Genomic DNA, 16,785 nt, shown 5'->3' with positions numbered 1-16,785 from the left:
CAGCTAAGAACCTAAGCAATAGAGGAGAGGGGGCCCAATCTTGACTTGCCCTGTAATCAGACTGATGAATATCATAAATATCACCATAGAACCTTCACCCAGCAGCTGATGGAAACAGAGGCAGAGACCTGCATTGGAGCACTGGACTGAGCTCCCGATGTCCAGTTGAAGAGTGGGAGGAATGAGAATGTGAGCAAGAGGTCAAGACCATGATGGGTACACCCACTGAAACAGTCTACTTGAGCTAATGGGAGCTTTTCAACTCCAGCCGGACTGGAAAGGAACAAGCACAGGACCAAACTAGTCCCTCTGAATGTGGTTGACAGTTGCATGGCTGAGCAATGACTTCTTTGAGAGAGAGCTTCCTGGTTTATGTTGGTGGCACAAATGGCTTTGGCTCTTTCAGGAGGTCCTGCTATGGAGCATTTAAATGGGGTTTGTGATTAACATGCTACTAGTTGCTTAATAGTAACACAGACTGCAACCCCACTGTGTCCCTGGAGCTGGAGTGGAGAACATGGCTTGCAAAGGTGGTAAACATACCTCTGCCATGTTGCACAGGACAGAGCCAAAAGGCAAAGCTGTAGTATTAATCCTAGCCACATCCGCTTAGCATTTTTAAAAAAGTGTTCCTGGACAGAAGAGGGTTACAGATTCACAGTAAAGGTAGATTCAGACAAAAAGGCCTCTAACAGGTCACAGTAAGTTTAATAAAGGTGCATGGGCTTAATATAGAGAGGATAAAATTTAGACAGAGTCATAGATAAAAAAAATTTAAGGATATTAAACTGAGGTTCTTAAAGAAAAAAAGTAAAACAAAAAATCATCATGGGCCATAATAAGATGGAAAATATGCAGGGAGGGTCTGAATTATGTATATTATATTGTGTCTTTTTTTAAAATTTTTGACCACAAAAAGACAATTTGATTCTGGGGACTGCTAAGCTAAACAACCATATATATTTAAAAGGTACCTTGACTTCAAAATTTGAGTCTAAAGATATCTTGCTATGGAAAAGAGATTCTGAAAGGATGGAAACCTGTGGATTCCTGCCAGGCTAATGTGGTTTGATGGAACAAGACCACCTGAGAGGCCTTCATAAACCCCAAAAATACTTTGCCCAACCAACAGTAGGAAGTGGTTTGGAGAAAAACTACACTCAAATTCCCAAAAATGATTGTTTATAAATGTTTATTTTCATTTAAAATTGGTTGGGGATAAATGATTAATGGTCACAGTCAATCTCTTTCCAAAAAATGGGGGATATGATGTAGAAGTGAATACATTGGTATTGGTATAGTTTTTATTCTATTGATACAAATTCAAGGTCAATTTTGTTTATATATATATATATATATATATATATATATATATAAAACCTTGTTTAAAGTATTATGTTTATGCAGCTCATTTAAAAATGTACTTTATAATTTAAAATATAGACTAATAAACAGTCATCTATAATCAAACTTTCTGTCATGTTAGTTAGGTTTTCTAGTTATACAGAGATATATTTCAGTTAGACAGATAATCTTCAGCACTTCAAAAACCTACAGAATATGGCATTTAAAAGGTTTTAGGAACTGAGATTGACAATGAGACATTTCTGCTGTTGGCAGCACCAATTACTTCAGAGAGGTTGACGGGCATCAAAGAAGCTCGTTATGGAATTTGCCTTCAACATGACAAAGCTAGTCATCTGGGCAAGAAAAAGCTCTTGCCCACTGCTTGATGGTATGATGTATGAACTGGACATGCAGGACCTACAAGATGGGATGGTCCTTCAAGGTTCCTGCTTCACAAAAGAAACTGCCAGAAATCCTGCAGGACACAAAAGTAAGCAACTGATGAATTTTGTCAGTACAAGGCAGAATAGATCTTCAAGTTTCTTGCGTCACTAAAAAGTCTGCCAGATGTTATGGGTCTATAGGTTGAAGATGGATGCCCCAATATTACAGAAGAACTTTGTGTGACTGTTCACACAGCAAGATGTCTCTGTCATTTCTAGAACTTTGCAAGTTGCTTACAATGTACTTCTTATTTATTTAGGTAATATTATCTCCTTCCGGGGTCTTTAATGGAGTTGAAGACAGACAGTTATAATTATAATTTTCCTTAGTTATGATAAAAAATAAATTAGGTATAAAACTTTAGACTAGCAAAGATAGGATAGGTGATACAATATTTTCCTTAATTTGCTAAATGTAAATGAACTAAATATTGCAATTATGATTCTTTCTTGATAACTGTTTTGTTATATGTAATTTTACTATGTTAAAGTTAAAACCTTTCTTTTTATTTAGACAGAAAAAGATGATGTAGGATGTTCTTCTGTATATGTGTTGCTTTTATTGGTTAATGAATAAAGTTTTTTTGGCCAAATGGCTTAGCAGAGTAAAGCCAGAAGGGAATTCTTAACAGAGATAGAGAGAGAATAGGCGGAATTGAAGGAGACACCACGCAGCTGCCAAAGGAGAAAGATGTCAGATCATTACCGGTAAGCCACAGCCTTTTGACAATACATAGATTAAAAGAAATGAGTTAATTTAAGATGTTAAGATGTAGCTAGGAATATGCCTGAGCCATTGACCAAACAGTGTTATAATTAATATAGTTCCTGTGTGATTATTCAGATCTGGGCAATAGGGAAATGAAGTGTTGTCTCTGCTTACAACTCACAGATGGGTGCCTAGCCCAATTATCATCAGAGAGGCTTCCTCCAGCAGTTAAACGGAACAGATGCAGAGACCCACAGACAAACATTAGGTGAGCTTGGGAAACCCTGCAGGAGAGAGAGAAGAAGGACTGTAGGAGCCCGAGAGGTAGAGGACACCACAAGAATAAGGCCCACAGACATCAAGTAAGCAGGCTCATAGCGGCCCACAAACTGAAGTGACAATCACAGAGTCTGCATGGGTCTATGCTAGGTCCTTTGTACATATTGTGCTTGTTTAGCTTTGTCTTTTTGTGTGTTTTTTTTTTTTGAGACAAGAGTTCTCTGTGTAGTACTGGCTATTCTGGAACTCACTCTATTCCAGATCACCCCGGCCTTGAGCTCACAGAGATCACCTGCTTCCGCCTCCCAAGTGCTGGGATTAAAGATGTGCACCACTACCACCCAGTTTATATTGAGGGTTTGTGGGACTCCTAACAGTGGGGGAGAGATATTTCTGACTCTTTTGCCTGCCTTTGGGACCCTTTTCCTCATACTGGGTTTCCTTGTTCATCCTTAGTAATGAGGTTATGTGTTTAGTTTTACTGCATCTTATGCCGAGGTCACTTGATATCCCTGGGAAGCCTGCTTTATTCTAATGGGAAACAGAGGAGCAATGAGTGAATTGGGGGAGAGTGGAGGTGTGGAGAAGGGAAGGCTGTGGTCGGGACATATTGTATGAGAGAAGAATGAAGAAAAAGTTATGTGCGGGATATTCACAGGCATGCATATGCACATGGAAACACAGTAGTTATTTCTAATTCTTGCTTTTTGTTGGGATATATTTAAAGAATAAATTGTTGGGGCTGGAGAGAAGGCTCATCAGTTAAGAGTATTGACTGCTCTTTCAGAGGACCCAGGTTCAATTCCCAGCCTCCATGTGGCATCTCACAGCTGTAACTCCAGTTACTGGGGATCTGGCACCCTCACACAGACACATGCACACAAACGGTACCACCATTTTCTTTTGGTTTCTACAAATTGTAATAGCCAGTTTCGTAATCAAACTGAAACCAAACTCAGGCCTATACTATTTAGTAACAACGATCCAAGTGTCAGCCAATCCCAAAGGGCCCCTTGTCATATCACCCGCAAACGAGACCAATCCCTCTTCCCTCTGCGTTCAAGGGAGTTTCATTGTGTAGCCAGAACCACTCAGATCCTATTTCTACTGTGTTTTCTGTCAGTCAATCCTTTATGAAAGCCACTGCTTCTGCTGTTGGGTGGGGGTTCTCTGAACTTGGTCCTAGTGCTGCCTAATTCACACATTTGCTGGTAGCTCAAATAAGTGTTGTTGAAGCCCCAACTTGACCCAAGCTTGCTTATGAAACTTTCCTATTGAATACAACTTAGGCTAGTTGGTAGAATAATCTCCAGGCATGTATATCCTTTCCAGGAGAAAGTCAACACCAAAACTACTCAACTGTAGGGCCAGCTATCAAGAGAGCTGATAATGTTTATTAAAAGAGAACCAGCCATTCCCTCCATAATGTGTAGATTCTCATCAACGATGGAAAGGTCTCCTTAATTTCAAACATGATTTAGAGAACGCTCCCTATCCTGAAAACCCATACTTTAACCTCTAAAAATGAAGTAATTGGGATTACATATTCAGAACTATTATAGATAAACCAGTTTTCTATAAGATTCAGAAAGCAGATCTTCGAATGTGAGATAGGTATGCATTCCTCAGCATGGAAGATTAATGAAGAAAAGATCATGTCAACTATTAATACTTGCTGAGAAGTTATTAAGTGACAGATGATGCACTTGATTGTTAGATGGGGATTATGTTCACTATTGTAAGTACAGAAAGAGAAAGTTAAGGAAAGGAAGCATCATTCATTATTACAAGTTGATTACAAATCAATGAGGAGTGATTATTGACAATCACTGCATTTGAACTCCAGGTCCTGACTCCTCTGTACTGTACCACACCTGACACTAGATAGCAGGGTCATCTAAAAACAGCAAGCACATAATGAGGGCAAGTCAAGTTAATGGGATAATACTAGAAAAGGGTACTTTACATCCTCAGTTGATGTGAGTCAAGAAGCATAAACTCTTTGTGCTGAATAGATAGGCTGGTCTCCTGCCTTTGTTTCAACACTGCAATCCCCTGGACTGCTGCGACATTGCTTTGTAAGTAAGTCATCATTACACACGCAGATGTAAACTAGTAATAACACCCCACTGTGGTTCTTCAGTTTAAACTTTCATTTATTACTACCATTGTATGTGTATGTATGGGTTCATGGCTATGCCAGGCCCACTTTGGGTTCTTTATTGACTACAATAGGTGACATGTGACTAGGTAAAAGCACACATATTCTGTTGAAAATATTTTACCTTTTCACAATAATGTAGATATTTTAAAGTCTTAATTTAGCAGATTTAACGCAATCCCAATGTATATGCTCATGGTTATGTGTGTGGGTGTCAGCATCACACCTATACACACAAGGTTGCCAACCTTGGACACATTCCACAGGAGCTGTCCACCTTGTTTTCTGAAAACAGACCTAAGGCTTCCCAGCTACGCTGGGCTGCCAGGGCAGTGAGCCCAGGGATCCACCGGACTCTGCCTCCCCAGACTAAGTACGCACAACCACAGGAGCTAGGGATCAAACAGAGGTCCTCATGCTTGCCCACTGTCCTGTCACAATAGTGAGCACATGTGTACGATACATAGATATGTATGTTTCCATGTGTGTGCACTACTGTTCACATGCATAATTTTCAGACAGGGTCTTTTACTGAACACGGAGTCCTTGGATTAGACAAACCCAGGTGGCCAGTGGGTTCTCTGCCTCCCTAGTGGTAGGATTATAGATATGTAACCTGACTGGCCTTTATATGGGTGAGAAAGATCCAAACTCAGGTCCTTGCATTTCCACAAGTGGTCTATCAACAGAGCATGCCTCCAGCTCATCTCTGTAAATTTAAGAGCCTCTCATGTTACATATAAAGTATACTACATATTTCTATAAAGTATGCTTTTAATCATAAATTTGAAATGCAAATATTGTTTTTATTAATTCATTATGACAAGGAAGGTAAAGTTATACTCAGCATAGGCTATAGCTCTGTAAACATTCTTGTTTTGTTTTTTTGAGACAGGGTTTCTCTCTGTAGCCATGGCTGTCCTGGAACTAGCTCTACAGACCAGGCTGGCCTTAAAGTCACAGAAATCTGCCTGTCTCTGCCTCCCAAGTGCTGGAATTAAAAGCATGTGTCACCATTGCCAGGCTACTGTAAACTTTTATATAAGTATATAAAGGAACTCTAGCTAGTTTATGGAATGTCCAAAGCCAACATCTTGAGTCACACTAAAATATTATTTAATAGATAAGAGTTCTGATTTATTCCACAAACAGTTTATTCACCTCTACTTGTGTCTAACAATCAATGAGACAAAAAAAAGAGCTCGTCTCTAGTACTGTTTTTAATTAACAAAAGGTCAAATTTAATTTGCACCCTATCCTTGAAAAACAACCACCCCCAACATCATGAGAATAAATGAGGTGGAAGCCATGCTTCTGCTAAAACACGTCTGTCTGAGTAACTAGGCAAGGTGCAGAAAATCTAGATGAGTGCTAGACAGACACACAGACAAACAGAAACCAAGGCAACTCACTAGCTCGCAGGGCATCCTAAGAAGCGGAAGTGAGAATGTGTGGGGCCAGTGACTTCTCAGGACTCCACAGAAGAGCAGATAAAGAGAGTGGGGAAGAAGAAGGGAGAGGAGGAGGGAGATAGAAAAAGAGCAAAAGGGAGAAATAGAAGGGAAAGCGATAAAAATAAAAGGGGCTGGGAGGGAAGGTTAGGGAGAAAAGTTAGAAACTTAAATGAAGAAGAAATACAGTAAAACAAATGACCAAGATAGAAAAGATGTTAATAGAGCTTCATTTTTCAAATGTAGATTATGAGATTTTTGCAGTCCATTCAATACTGACACATCCTGACCAAAGAAAAGGCTGATTAGGGCAAAGAAATTTCAGCCCAGAGGTAGAGTGATTGTTATAGCTTCTAAAAATTAGATGGATTAAAATTAGCAAAATTCAGACCCACTGAGAACTGTAACTTTATACTTTTAGGAGATGGAATATTTTTTAACAATCTGGAAAATTAATTCCAGGCTACTATATCCTAAAGCTAAAATTTAAAAAATAAATGCGTCATGAAAACAAACCCATAGATACAACGAAAGACTGACCGGAAATACAACAGAAGAGGAGCTTCTGCTCCGATACTATTACCTAGGAATTCTTCGGATATTCTGCTTCCCCAGGGCGCCTTGGTTTCAAATGTTCAGACATCTGCCTGCGTCTAAAGGGAGCCTCATCAAAGGAGTCCTAGAGCCTATCTTTGCTAATAATAAGTTCAGAAAAGTAACCGAGGCGCCAAAGTGGATAGCCACATGTTTTGGTACAACTAAATATGTAATTAGTTGGAAAAAAATATTACACTTACTCATACCACTGTTTATTGTGTTTTCGGGAAAGCAACGTATCCAAGGCAACAGCACTGACATCCAGAGCTCCTGGGGAAGGCCACTGGTTGGTGAGGTGGGCAGTTAGCTCTTGTCTTGATCTTAAATCATTATTCTTTAGCACAGTCCTGTGAACATTAAGATGGTGAGTGCTTTTGTCTTTATTCTTTCTTATTCCCTCAATGGCAGGGAGCCTAACTGGCCCCTGAGTAATCACTTACAAATGGTATGTCTATAGACTGAGCAGAAACAGCCAAGGCTGCCTGGGCCTCGGCTGTTTCATCTCCTGCAGCACGTGATTTTCAGGCTTTCTGTGCTGGTTAAGATAAAGTGAGGAGTTGCTAAATAATTAAAGGGCCCATCAGCACTTTACACCTAAATCAAAAGCAACGGTATTCTAGACATAACAGAAGCTAGCTAAAATATAGATTCCACGTCTAAGGATCTCCTGGCTTAATAACTCAGAGTGATAACTGAAAGCAATTTGATTCAACTAAAAAGATCAGTTAAATCAATTAAAAAATAGGACTATTAAAAACTCATGCAATATATTTAAAAGAATATTTTTATTTAAAAGTTATCCTTTGCTTATTTTCCCTTTTAATTTTTAAATGTTTAACTATGTCTGTATGTGTGTGTCTGCATGTGGTATGTACACACGAATATAGTGCCTTTGGAGCCAGAAGAGGCCTTCTGACCCCCTGGAGCTGTCTGATGAGGATGGCGGGAACTAAACTCAGGTCCTCTGCATGAGCAGCGCCTGCTGCTCCTAACTGCCCAGCCATCTCTGCAGACTCGTAACATTTTTGACAGAAATGACTATTAATAGTTTCATGAAAATAATGAAATCAATATTAATCTGCAACGCTTGCTATAATCAACTGGCAATGCTTCAGCATGCTTTTCTTTACTTGTTATAGAATTGTTACCTGAATGGAACAACTTGAAAAAGAATTGGAGTTTTGGCAAAATTTCAATTAACACAAATCACCTGACTATTGTCATGAGACTAACTCAACATTGGAACTGATTAAAGAGCATTTAAAAGCAATGGTCTTACTGTATCTCTAAAATTCTTGTAGAACATCTTGGCTGCATGCATTCTCAAACAGGAGCCTATGATTTTTGAGTACTAAGATTCTGAGGCATTCCATCAGGAGCAGGAAGTGATGGGTGCCTTCTACTAACCTCCACAGCTCCTAGTCCCGTTCTGGAGTCTAGAGGGGGAGGTGAGTAGCTGGCAGCACAGTCCTGCACTGAAGATGAACTGCCAGCAGGGGTCTACACAATAACCACGTTTACAGCTTACTTGTTTACATGCTCAAGGGTATATTTCTGATTTTACATAGTGTATAATAACTTCAGAATTTAAGAATATGTGTCGCTATATGCAGAAAGAAACACCACCTAATACAAACACTAGATCTTGTCTCATTAAGCTAAGAAGTTGGTGAGAATGAATCTTACTAAGATACTCTGGGCAGCTGCCACAAGTCCTTTCTCTGGAAAAAAACAAAAGTAAAACTCATTTAAAAGGCTTTCAGGAAGTTTTAAAATTGTTTACTTATTGCAAATAAAAATTTATAGAAATCCTAGGATTGTTAGAAAAAGAAATAAGGAATTACTGGCCTGAAAATCTACCACAATACATCGCATTATTTTGTTTTTTTTTTTTCTAGTAGATGTTTCTCTATTATGTATTTGCTCCATTGGAGGTTTCTAGTGAAAACCAATGGAAAACTCAACTTGAATGTCAGGAGTGGATCTCAGGCAATTGCATGTGAGACGTGCAATGGAGTAGCTCTGAATAACCGACACCGGCAGGGCGTGCCAAGGGGTGGTAACATCACAACTTCCAGGCCATAACGCAGTGTCCTTTATAGAGTGAAGCAGCCTCAGACCTCATGCAGCAGACGTGCTGCCACAAACATAACAATACAACAACTGTCCAGAGAGCACTTCTGCCTAAACCAAATTGAGGAATTATGCTAAATCTATTTATTTATTTAGTGCACTGGTACACAGGGGTATAAGGATACCTACAGGAGCTGTTCTCTGCTTCCACCATGCGGGTTGTGGGAAATAAACTAAGGACATCAAGTTTGGCAACAAGTGCCTTCACCAACTGCGCCATCTCGGTGGTCCTCAGTATTATGTTCAGAGCCTTGTCTTTAGAAATCCCGAAGATAACATTTCTATGCACAGCTGCTCGGTCCTTTGAAACGAGCTCAGAGACTTCAGTGTGTGAAACAGCCATAGTTTTGGTTCAGGGCGTACCTACTTTCTATGGGCCATGTGCAAATAGGAAACCCTGGCACTTGTCCTACCCTATGGAACAGATCGATCCCTGGAGAATTCCACAGGAAACTGAAGCTAGCCTTCCATTATCAGGGACACCACAGAGCAGCCAAATGAGTTGATAGGTTAAAAATTCCAGTCTGTATTTTAGATCTTGACCAGAGTCTAATATGACTGACAAGCAGTGGGGCCTTGATCAAGATCAGCGGAGAACTCTCCACAGCTCCTACTTTCAGCCCACCTCTCCCCAGACCTCCTCCTCCGTTCTGTCCTGTGAACGGCGAGCAGCCCACCTCTCCCCAGACCTCCTTCTCCGTTCTGTCCTGTGAACAGCGAGCAGCCCACCTCTCCCCAGACCTCCTCCTCCGTTCTATCCTGTGAACGGCGAGCAGCCCACCTCTCCCCAGACCTCCTTCTCCGTTCTGTCCTGTGAACATCGAGCAGTTTCCCAGCAAATTTTATTGTAGCCATGAATCAATTACAGTTGCTTCCAAACTGAACAATCCCATTATTTCCCTTAAAAATTATAGCAAATTTATAGCAAGACCTATGCAAAGTAACTCAATAGAGGTCAGTAAAAACAAGAGCATTTTTCTTATTTGTGCTCAGCCTAAAATCGATTTTACCTTAAATTATTAAATAATCATTCATCATGTTCAATCAGTGACAAGAGATAAATATGCATTATTTCATATTTTATTGAGAACGCTAACTAGTGTTGAACCTAATTGGCTAATTTAAATGTGGAAACATTCATTGTGATGGAAATAAATTATCACTCACACTAAGGTTCTACAGAAAGGTTCAATAAAGAAAAATTTTAATAGACTAAGTAACAATAATATATTATCAGCTCCATTTGAAAACTTTTCTGTGGTATTTATCTCTAAATTAACATAAGCTCCTTTGAGTTTGAGTTTTAATAGGAATTATTCAGGAATGTTATCCCTCAAAACAACATAATTCAGTCTTAATGAATACAAAGATTAAAAGATTAAAGATTAAATTTTATTGTAGCCATGAATCAATTACAGCCACTTCCAAACTAAACAATCCCATTATTTCCCTAAAAGATCACTAAAGAAAGAACTCTGTGATATGGATTTTAAGCTAGATTAGTTCCATCAAGCTTAACCGTATTCCGACACGTCTGATGCTAAAGCCTCAGTACCCACGTGGGTGCCTCACAGCCACCTGTAACTCTAGCTCCAGGGGATACAATGCCCGTTTCTGGCTTCTGAGGGCAATATACCTATGTGGCATACACTCCCACAGACAGACAGACAGACAGACAGACACACACACACACACACACATATTATATGTAAGTGAAAAAAATCTTTTTATAAATCCAAATTCTACCCATTCCTCAAGATTGACTTCCCTTTCTGATTCTCCCATGGAAATTCTCAGACGTCCGACGCATTCTAAGAAGGGTCATCTGCTCTCCTTTACTTTGCTCATTTCTTGTGCTCATGATGACCTCATACTTGTATCTGGTGGATAAATACTATACATAAAGCTTATGATCCTTTGCATTAAGGGAGTTAACATCTGTGGTTTCAAGTATTCATAAAAAGTTCAAAAGGTCCAAGACATGCAATAATATTTGTTTGTTTTTGTTTTTCTGAGACAGGGTTTCTCAGTGTAGCCTTGGCTGTCTAGGAACTTGCTTTGTAGATCAGGATGGTCTCAAAAAAAGAGATCCACCTGCCTCTGCCTCCTGAGTGCTGGGATTAAAGTGTACCACCAAGTGCCCAGCAACATGAAACAATCTTCAATTCTGATAAGGCAAAACACTTGCTTCATGGAAGCCCAGGTGTGGTGCGGGAGAATTGTCTGTAATCTGTTAATCATATTTTAAATAAATGCTGACTGGCCAGGCAGGAAGTATAGGCGGGAAAACCCGACGGGAAGTAGAGGTGATGCAATGAGAACAGGAGAATTCTGGGAAGCAGGAAGCTCCCTCTGCCACTCCTGAGCAGACCACCAAAGAGGCAGGATGTAACCTGCCCAGCTGAGAAAGCTACTGAGACATGTGCTAACATAGATGAGAATAATGGGTTAATATAAGCTATAAGAGCTAACAAGAAGCCTGAGCTAATGGGCCAGTTTATAATCTTATGGAGTCTTGTGTGTGATTTTCTTTGGGGCTTGCCGGCTGTGGGGTACTGGGCAGGACAGATACCCCAACAAGCAGGCCTGTCATGTTACACAGGTGTAAGTTTTAAAGGTGAATCTCAAATTACACCAGGACTGGCTACCGTTTGAATGCATCCATCCAGAAGCATTTACTGGAAACTTACTTCCAAAGGCAAAGTGTTGTACATGATGCTCATGGGAGGTGTTCCAGTCACAGACTGATATATAGTGCCACTTAATCCACACATGGACTAATCCTTGTGGTAGGACTGAGACATCTTACTTGTCCTTCCTGCGTCCTTCTGTCTTCTACTGTGAAATGACAGCATAAGAAGGACCTTTATTACATGCTGGTGCCATGCTTTTAGACTTCCTGACTCTAGAACTGTGTTCTTGACAAATTACCATTTCAGGTATTCTGTTACAACATCAGAGAATGAACTGAGACAGAACTGCAGCAAACCTGTGATTTCCTGTTACTTGTCTAATGTGACACAATTCTTAGTGTATTCTAGCCAGTAGGTAAGGAAGGAGAACAGTGAGGTAGCACCACTGTGTACACCCCAGTTATTCAATGAATCAAAGCTTTAGGTATTGTTCACCCGTGGCTCAAGCCATCAGATGACAGACGGCATGAAGTCAGTGCCACCATCTGAATCCAACATCCATTCTTATGATCATTAAAACTGAGATCGTCACTGTGCTTCCCAAATATGCCATGATAGGAACTGAAATAATACTACCTATAAGATACTTACATGAGCTCCCTGAGAGTAATTTTCTGCCCTGAATACAGATCAGAAATGCCAGGAAAGCTTTACAGTATACGTTTGTCTGGATCCTGCCTCTCACCAACTAAAGCAATGCCTGGAATGCCTGGAAAGTCTCAGTCCCTGTATAATTTTTTGTCTTGTTATATTTTTTCCATTACACAAAATAAAAGGTTTATATTAAACAACTACATCAGAGACAAAGAAGAAAACAAAGGGGATAAAGGGATAGAGAGAAATAGGGTGGCAGAGAGAATAGACGGGAGGGAAAGATGGTAAGAGGCAGGAATCCTACATAACAGATTCTCAAGGGAATCCAGGACAATATGTGCTTGGGGACCTGTGAGAAGTGAAACTGAGAGAGCAGATCTTACTCTCTCTTAGCTCTTAGCTCAGTGGGAATAAGTAATCACCCACTTGTATTTTGGTTTTTGACCTTAATGCAAGCCATTGGTATCTCTCTACTATTTCTACCATGGCCAAACATTTATTTACTTTCTCTTACTCCTCTTCCATCTATTTGGACACATGCTGGCTACTTACAGAGTAGATCAGGCTTAATGGAATACTTATATTCTCTCCTGGTCTCCATTCCTTCTCATGTTCTTTCTATATATGTGACTTGGAACAACCAGAACTCATTAATCATGATGCAAAGAATCTGCTTTACAAAATATGAGAAGGCTTTAAACTTTAATGAGTCATTTAGCTCTCTGGGGAACCTGTTAAAATCAGATTCTGAGCCAAGGCTGGAGTTTGATACTCCACCCAGAATGGATGCTAATGAAGCCAGTGACTTAGAATAAGGAGCACACAGAAGCTATCTAATAGAAATATAAGAAGAGTCATGTTGTGATCTGAGTTATTCTAGTGGTCAATTCTGATTCAATAAATTACACCACAGAAAAGACATTTTTAGACAGCTGCAAGGATTCTGTTATTAATGAAGACTGAGTGATAAAAATGCTTCTAATTTCATTGGCTGTGATTATGTGAGAAAATGTCTAGTTTTAAGAGATGTCTAGTAAAGAATGTAGGAATGAAAGGCCATAACTTGCCTCAGAAACAGTTCAGAAAAGAAAAGAAAAGAAAACTGACCAGTCTGGGCAATGGCTAACTGGGCTCACGTCACTCTCTCAATGAAAACATTAGTAGCTATAGACTCCAAATGATACTTTTTAAATTTAAAATGATTTCATGGTAAAATTCGCACAATATAAAACATCTTGAGGAAGGTTGTTTCCTAATTTTCTGAGAAATGGCCACACTGACATCTTCCTTCCTCAAGATCCAGTAATACCACTTTTGGGTATACATCCAAAGGATGCTCAATCGTGCCTTAAGGACATGTGCTCAACTATGTTCATAGCAGCTTTGTTTGTCATAGCCAGAACCTGGAAATAACCCAAATGCTCCTTAATCAAAGAATGGATAAAAAAAAAAGGTGGTACATTTACACAATGGAGTACTACACAGCAGAAAAAAATGACAGCTTGAATTTTGCAGAAAAATAAATGGAACTAGAAAACATTATTTTGAGTGAGGTAACCCAGACCCAGAAAGACAATTATCACATGTACTCACTCATAGGTGATTTTTAAACATAAAGCAAAGAAGGCCTGCCTACAAACCACAATCCCAAAGAACTTAGACAACAATATGGACACCAAGAGAGACTTATATAGATATATTCTACATGGGAAGTAGGAAGTAGAAAAAGACAAGATCTCCTGAGTAAATTGGAAGCATGGGGACCTTGGGGGGGAGGGTTGAAGCGGGGAGGGAAAAGGCAGGGAGGGAAACAGAGAAAAATGTAGAGCTCAATAAATATCATGGAAAAAAAGATAAAGAAATTAAAAAGAAACAAAAAACATCTTGCCAGTTTTGGTGCCACAGCTTAGTGATATTTAACTCATGCACAGGATGTGAAACCAAGTACCATCATCAACCACTTATTCTTTCCTCCTCTCTTGTTGGCTGAGGGATTCTTGGGCCTAGTATGGCTGAAGGTATGGCCTTAGCTATCTTTTGACTCTTCATTTTGAGATAAGGTCTCACTCTGTTGCCCAGGCTGGCCTTGAACTCACTCTGCAGAATAGGCAAATGGAATCTATCATCCCTTTGTCTGAGCCTGCAGAGTACGAGGCCCTGTCCTCTCTGCTCTTGTAAAACTGAGATGAGATCTATCCATTATGCAGCAATGGTGATATTCTCCCCAGCCCTAGAAACCATTACTGTTTTTTTTGTTGTTGGTTTTGTGTTTTTTGTTTGTTTTATTTGAGACATTAATATTGGCTGACTGGGAACTCATAGAGATCCACCTCCTCTGTCTCCTGTGTGCTGGGATAAAGATATCTGCATATTCTATTAATTCTTTATCAGATATCTAGCTGGTAACGATACCCCACTCTGTGGGATTCTTCTGCAACGGATAATGATTGTTTCCTTAGTTGTACAGAAGCTTTTTAGGTTTATGAAGTCCCACTTGTCAACTTAGGTCGTAAATCCTCAGCAAATAGAGTCCTAGCAGAAAATCCTTTCCTATTTCCTACACTTGTATCTTGTAGGACATTGCCTATGAGTCCGTCTAAAGACTTTAGTATTTCAGGTTTCCAGATTAGTGCTTACACCAATCCTCTTCAGAGAGGCCTCTGCTGGCAGTTGATAGGAACAGAAGCAGAGGCCCATAGTCAAACATTAGATGGAGAGACAGCCCAAATGGAAATCTCCATCAGGTCCCCTCAGAGCTCAGGAAGAACTGCAGGAGTCAGAGTGGTTGAGAACTCCACAAGAACATGGTCCACAGAATCAACTAAGCAGGGCTCATAGGGGCTCAGAGACTGAAGCGGCAAGGACCCAGATCTGCCCTAGGCCCTCTGTGCATATGCTATGGCTGTGTAACTGGGTATTCTTCGGGGGTCTCCTAACAGTGGGAGTGGGAGTGTCTCTGACTCTTTTGCATAGGGGCTCAGAGACTGAAGCGGCAAGGACCCAGATCTGCCCTAGGCCCTCTGTGCATATGCTATGGCTGTGTAACTGGGTATTCTTCGGGGGTCTCCTAACAGTGGGAGTGGGAGTGTCTCTGACTCTTTTGCCTGTTCTTGGAATCCCCTTTCTCCTACTGGGTTGCCTTATCCAGCCTGGATAGGAGGCTTTGTGCCTAGTCTTACTGTATCTTGTTATGGCATGCCTGGCTGATATCCCTGGAAGGCCTGCTTTTTTTCTGAAGGGAAATGGAGGAGTGGATCTGGGGTGTAGGGGTGAGCTCAAAGAGGGGAGGGAGTAGAAATGCAGTCGGTGTGTATTGAAAACAAAACAAAAAAAAGCAGGAAAGAAAAAAAAAACCCTGTCATCCCTGAAATCACACACACACACACCATGAAAAGAGGAGGAAGATAGTAAGGCCTGTGCTCCGGTGCCCGGCCATTCCACTTCCTGTCTCTGTGCCTTTACTATGTTGACTCACTGTTGTTTCAGCTGTAAATTAGACCCCACAGGCTCATGGTTAAGCTGTGGTCCCCCAACTGGTGCCACTTCGTGGAAGGTTGTAGAATAGAGAGAGACTCGGCGGAGTCAGACTTGAGGTTTGGTAGGCAGGCCTTCCTCATGCTCTCTCTGCCTCCTGAAGGCCACACGCTTACCAGCTGCTTCACAGTCCCGCAGCCACACTTCGCTGCCATGATGGAGTCCATCCTTTCTTAAACTACAAAATAAAACCCTCTCCCACCGAAGCTGCTGCTTCTCGGTTATTTGGACACAGCAAGGAGCAAAGTGATTAACATGGAAGTGGAGTCAGTTTTTCGCGAATGATTTTTTTCACTTGGCAGGAGTAGCAATCCTTGCTGTAGCATATCCTTCATCCCTATTGTAGCGTAGCACAGACTTCTTCCCATTTTAAGCTAGGTAATATTCTATTTTACGGATAATCACATTCTGCTTTCTTTCTGCTAGGGGAGACACTTCCCGTTATCTTGAAAAATCTCCCAAGCGGCATGTCTTGGACTGGCCCTTGAGAATGTATACGCTGGGTACAGTGCTAACTGGCTTCAGGTGCTGCTTACATACTTTACTTCCTTTCTTGTTCTAGTCATTGCTCAGAATGACAGTGAATTCTCAAACTATTGTTATATAACTACTGTTTTGCCTTCCATTCTGTTAATTTTTTCTACACAAATTCTGATGCTATATCAATTAATCAATTAATGTATAGCTATATGAGCTTTTATTACTGTCTTTCAAAGAGTCATAATTCTGCAGCTTTAAACTATTTTCTCTGATTCTTGCATAACTATACTTCCTCGTTTAATTACTATCCTTCCCCTCTTTGTCTTTGAGCCTAAAGTCTCTTGTAGACTTGTTCATCTGGACC

General features: G+C 40.4%; 1 protein-coding gene across 4 annotated transcripts in view; it reads right to left on the bottom strand.

Annotated features, from left to right (window-relative positions):
- The window catches only part of Rundc3b (RUN domain containing 3B), a 151,218-nt gene that overhangs the window by 11,306 nt on the left and 123,127 nt on the right, over window positions 1–16,785 (bottom strand). For 2 of the 4 annotated variants that reach the window (XM_048433599.3, XM_048433597.3), the window contains one exon: window positions 7,188–7,334. The exons of 1 other annotated variant lie outside the window; for it this stretch is intronic. In XM_048433599.3, the coding sequence (XP_048289556.3) occupies window positions 7,188–7,334 (147 nt within the window). The remainder of the gene's footprint in view (window positions 1–7,187; window positions 7,335–16,785) is intronic. One more of the 4 variants, XM_048433598.3, reaches the window with a different exon arrangement.

The sequence above is a fragment of the Myodes glareolus genome, chromosome 27 (genome assembly GCF_982192425.1).
Source record: "Myodes glareolus chromosome 27, mMyoGla1.1, whole genome shotgun sequence".
In the NCBI taxonomy this organism is placed as follows: domain Eukaryota; kingdom Metazoa; phylum Chordata; class Mammalia; order Rodentia; family Cricetidae; genus Myodes; species Myodes glareolus.
This window is presented reverse-complemented; position numbering and strand designations above follow the sequence as displayed.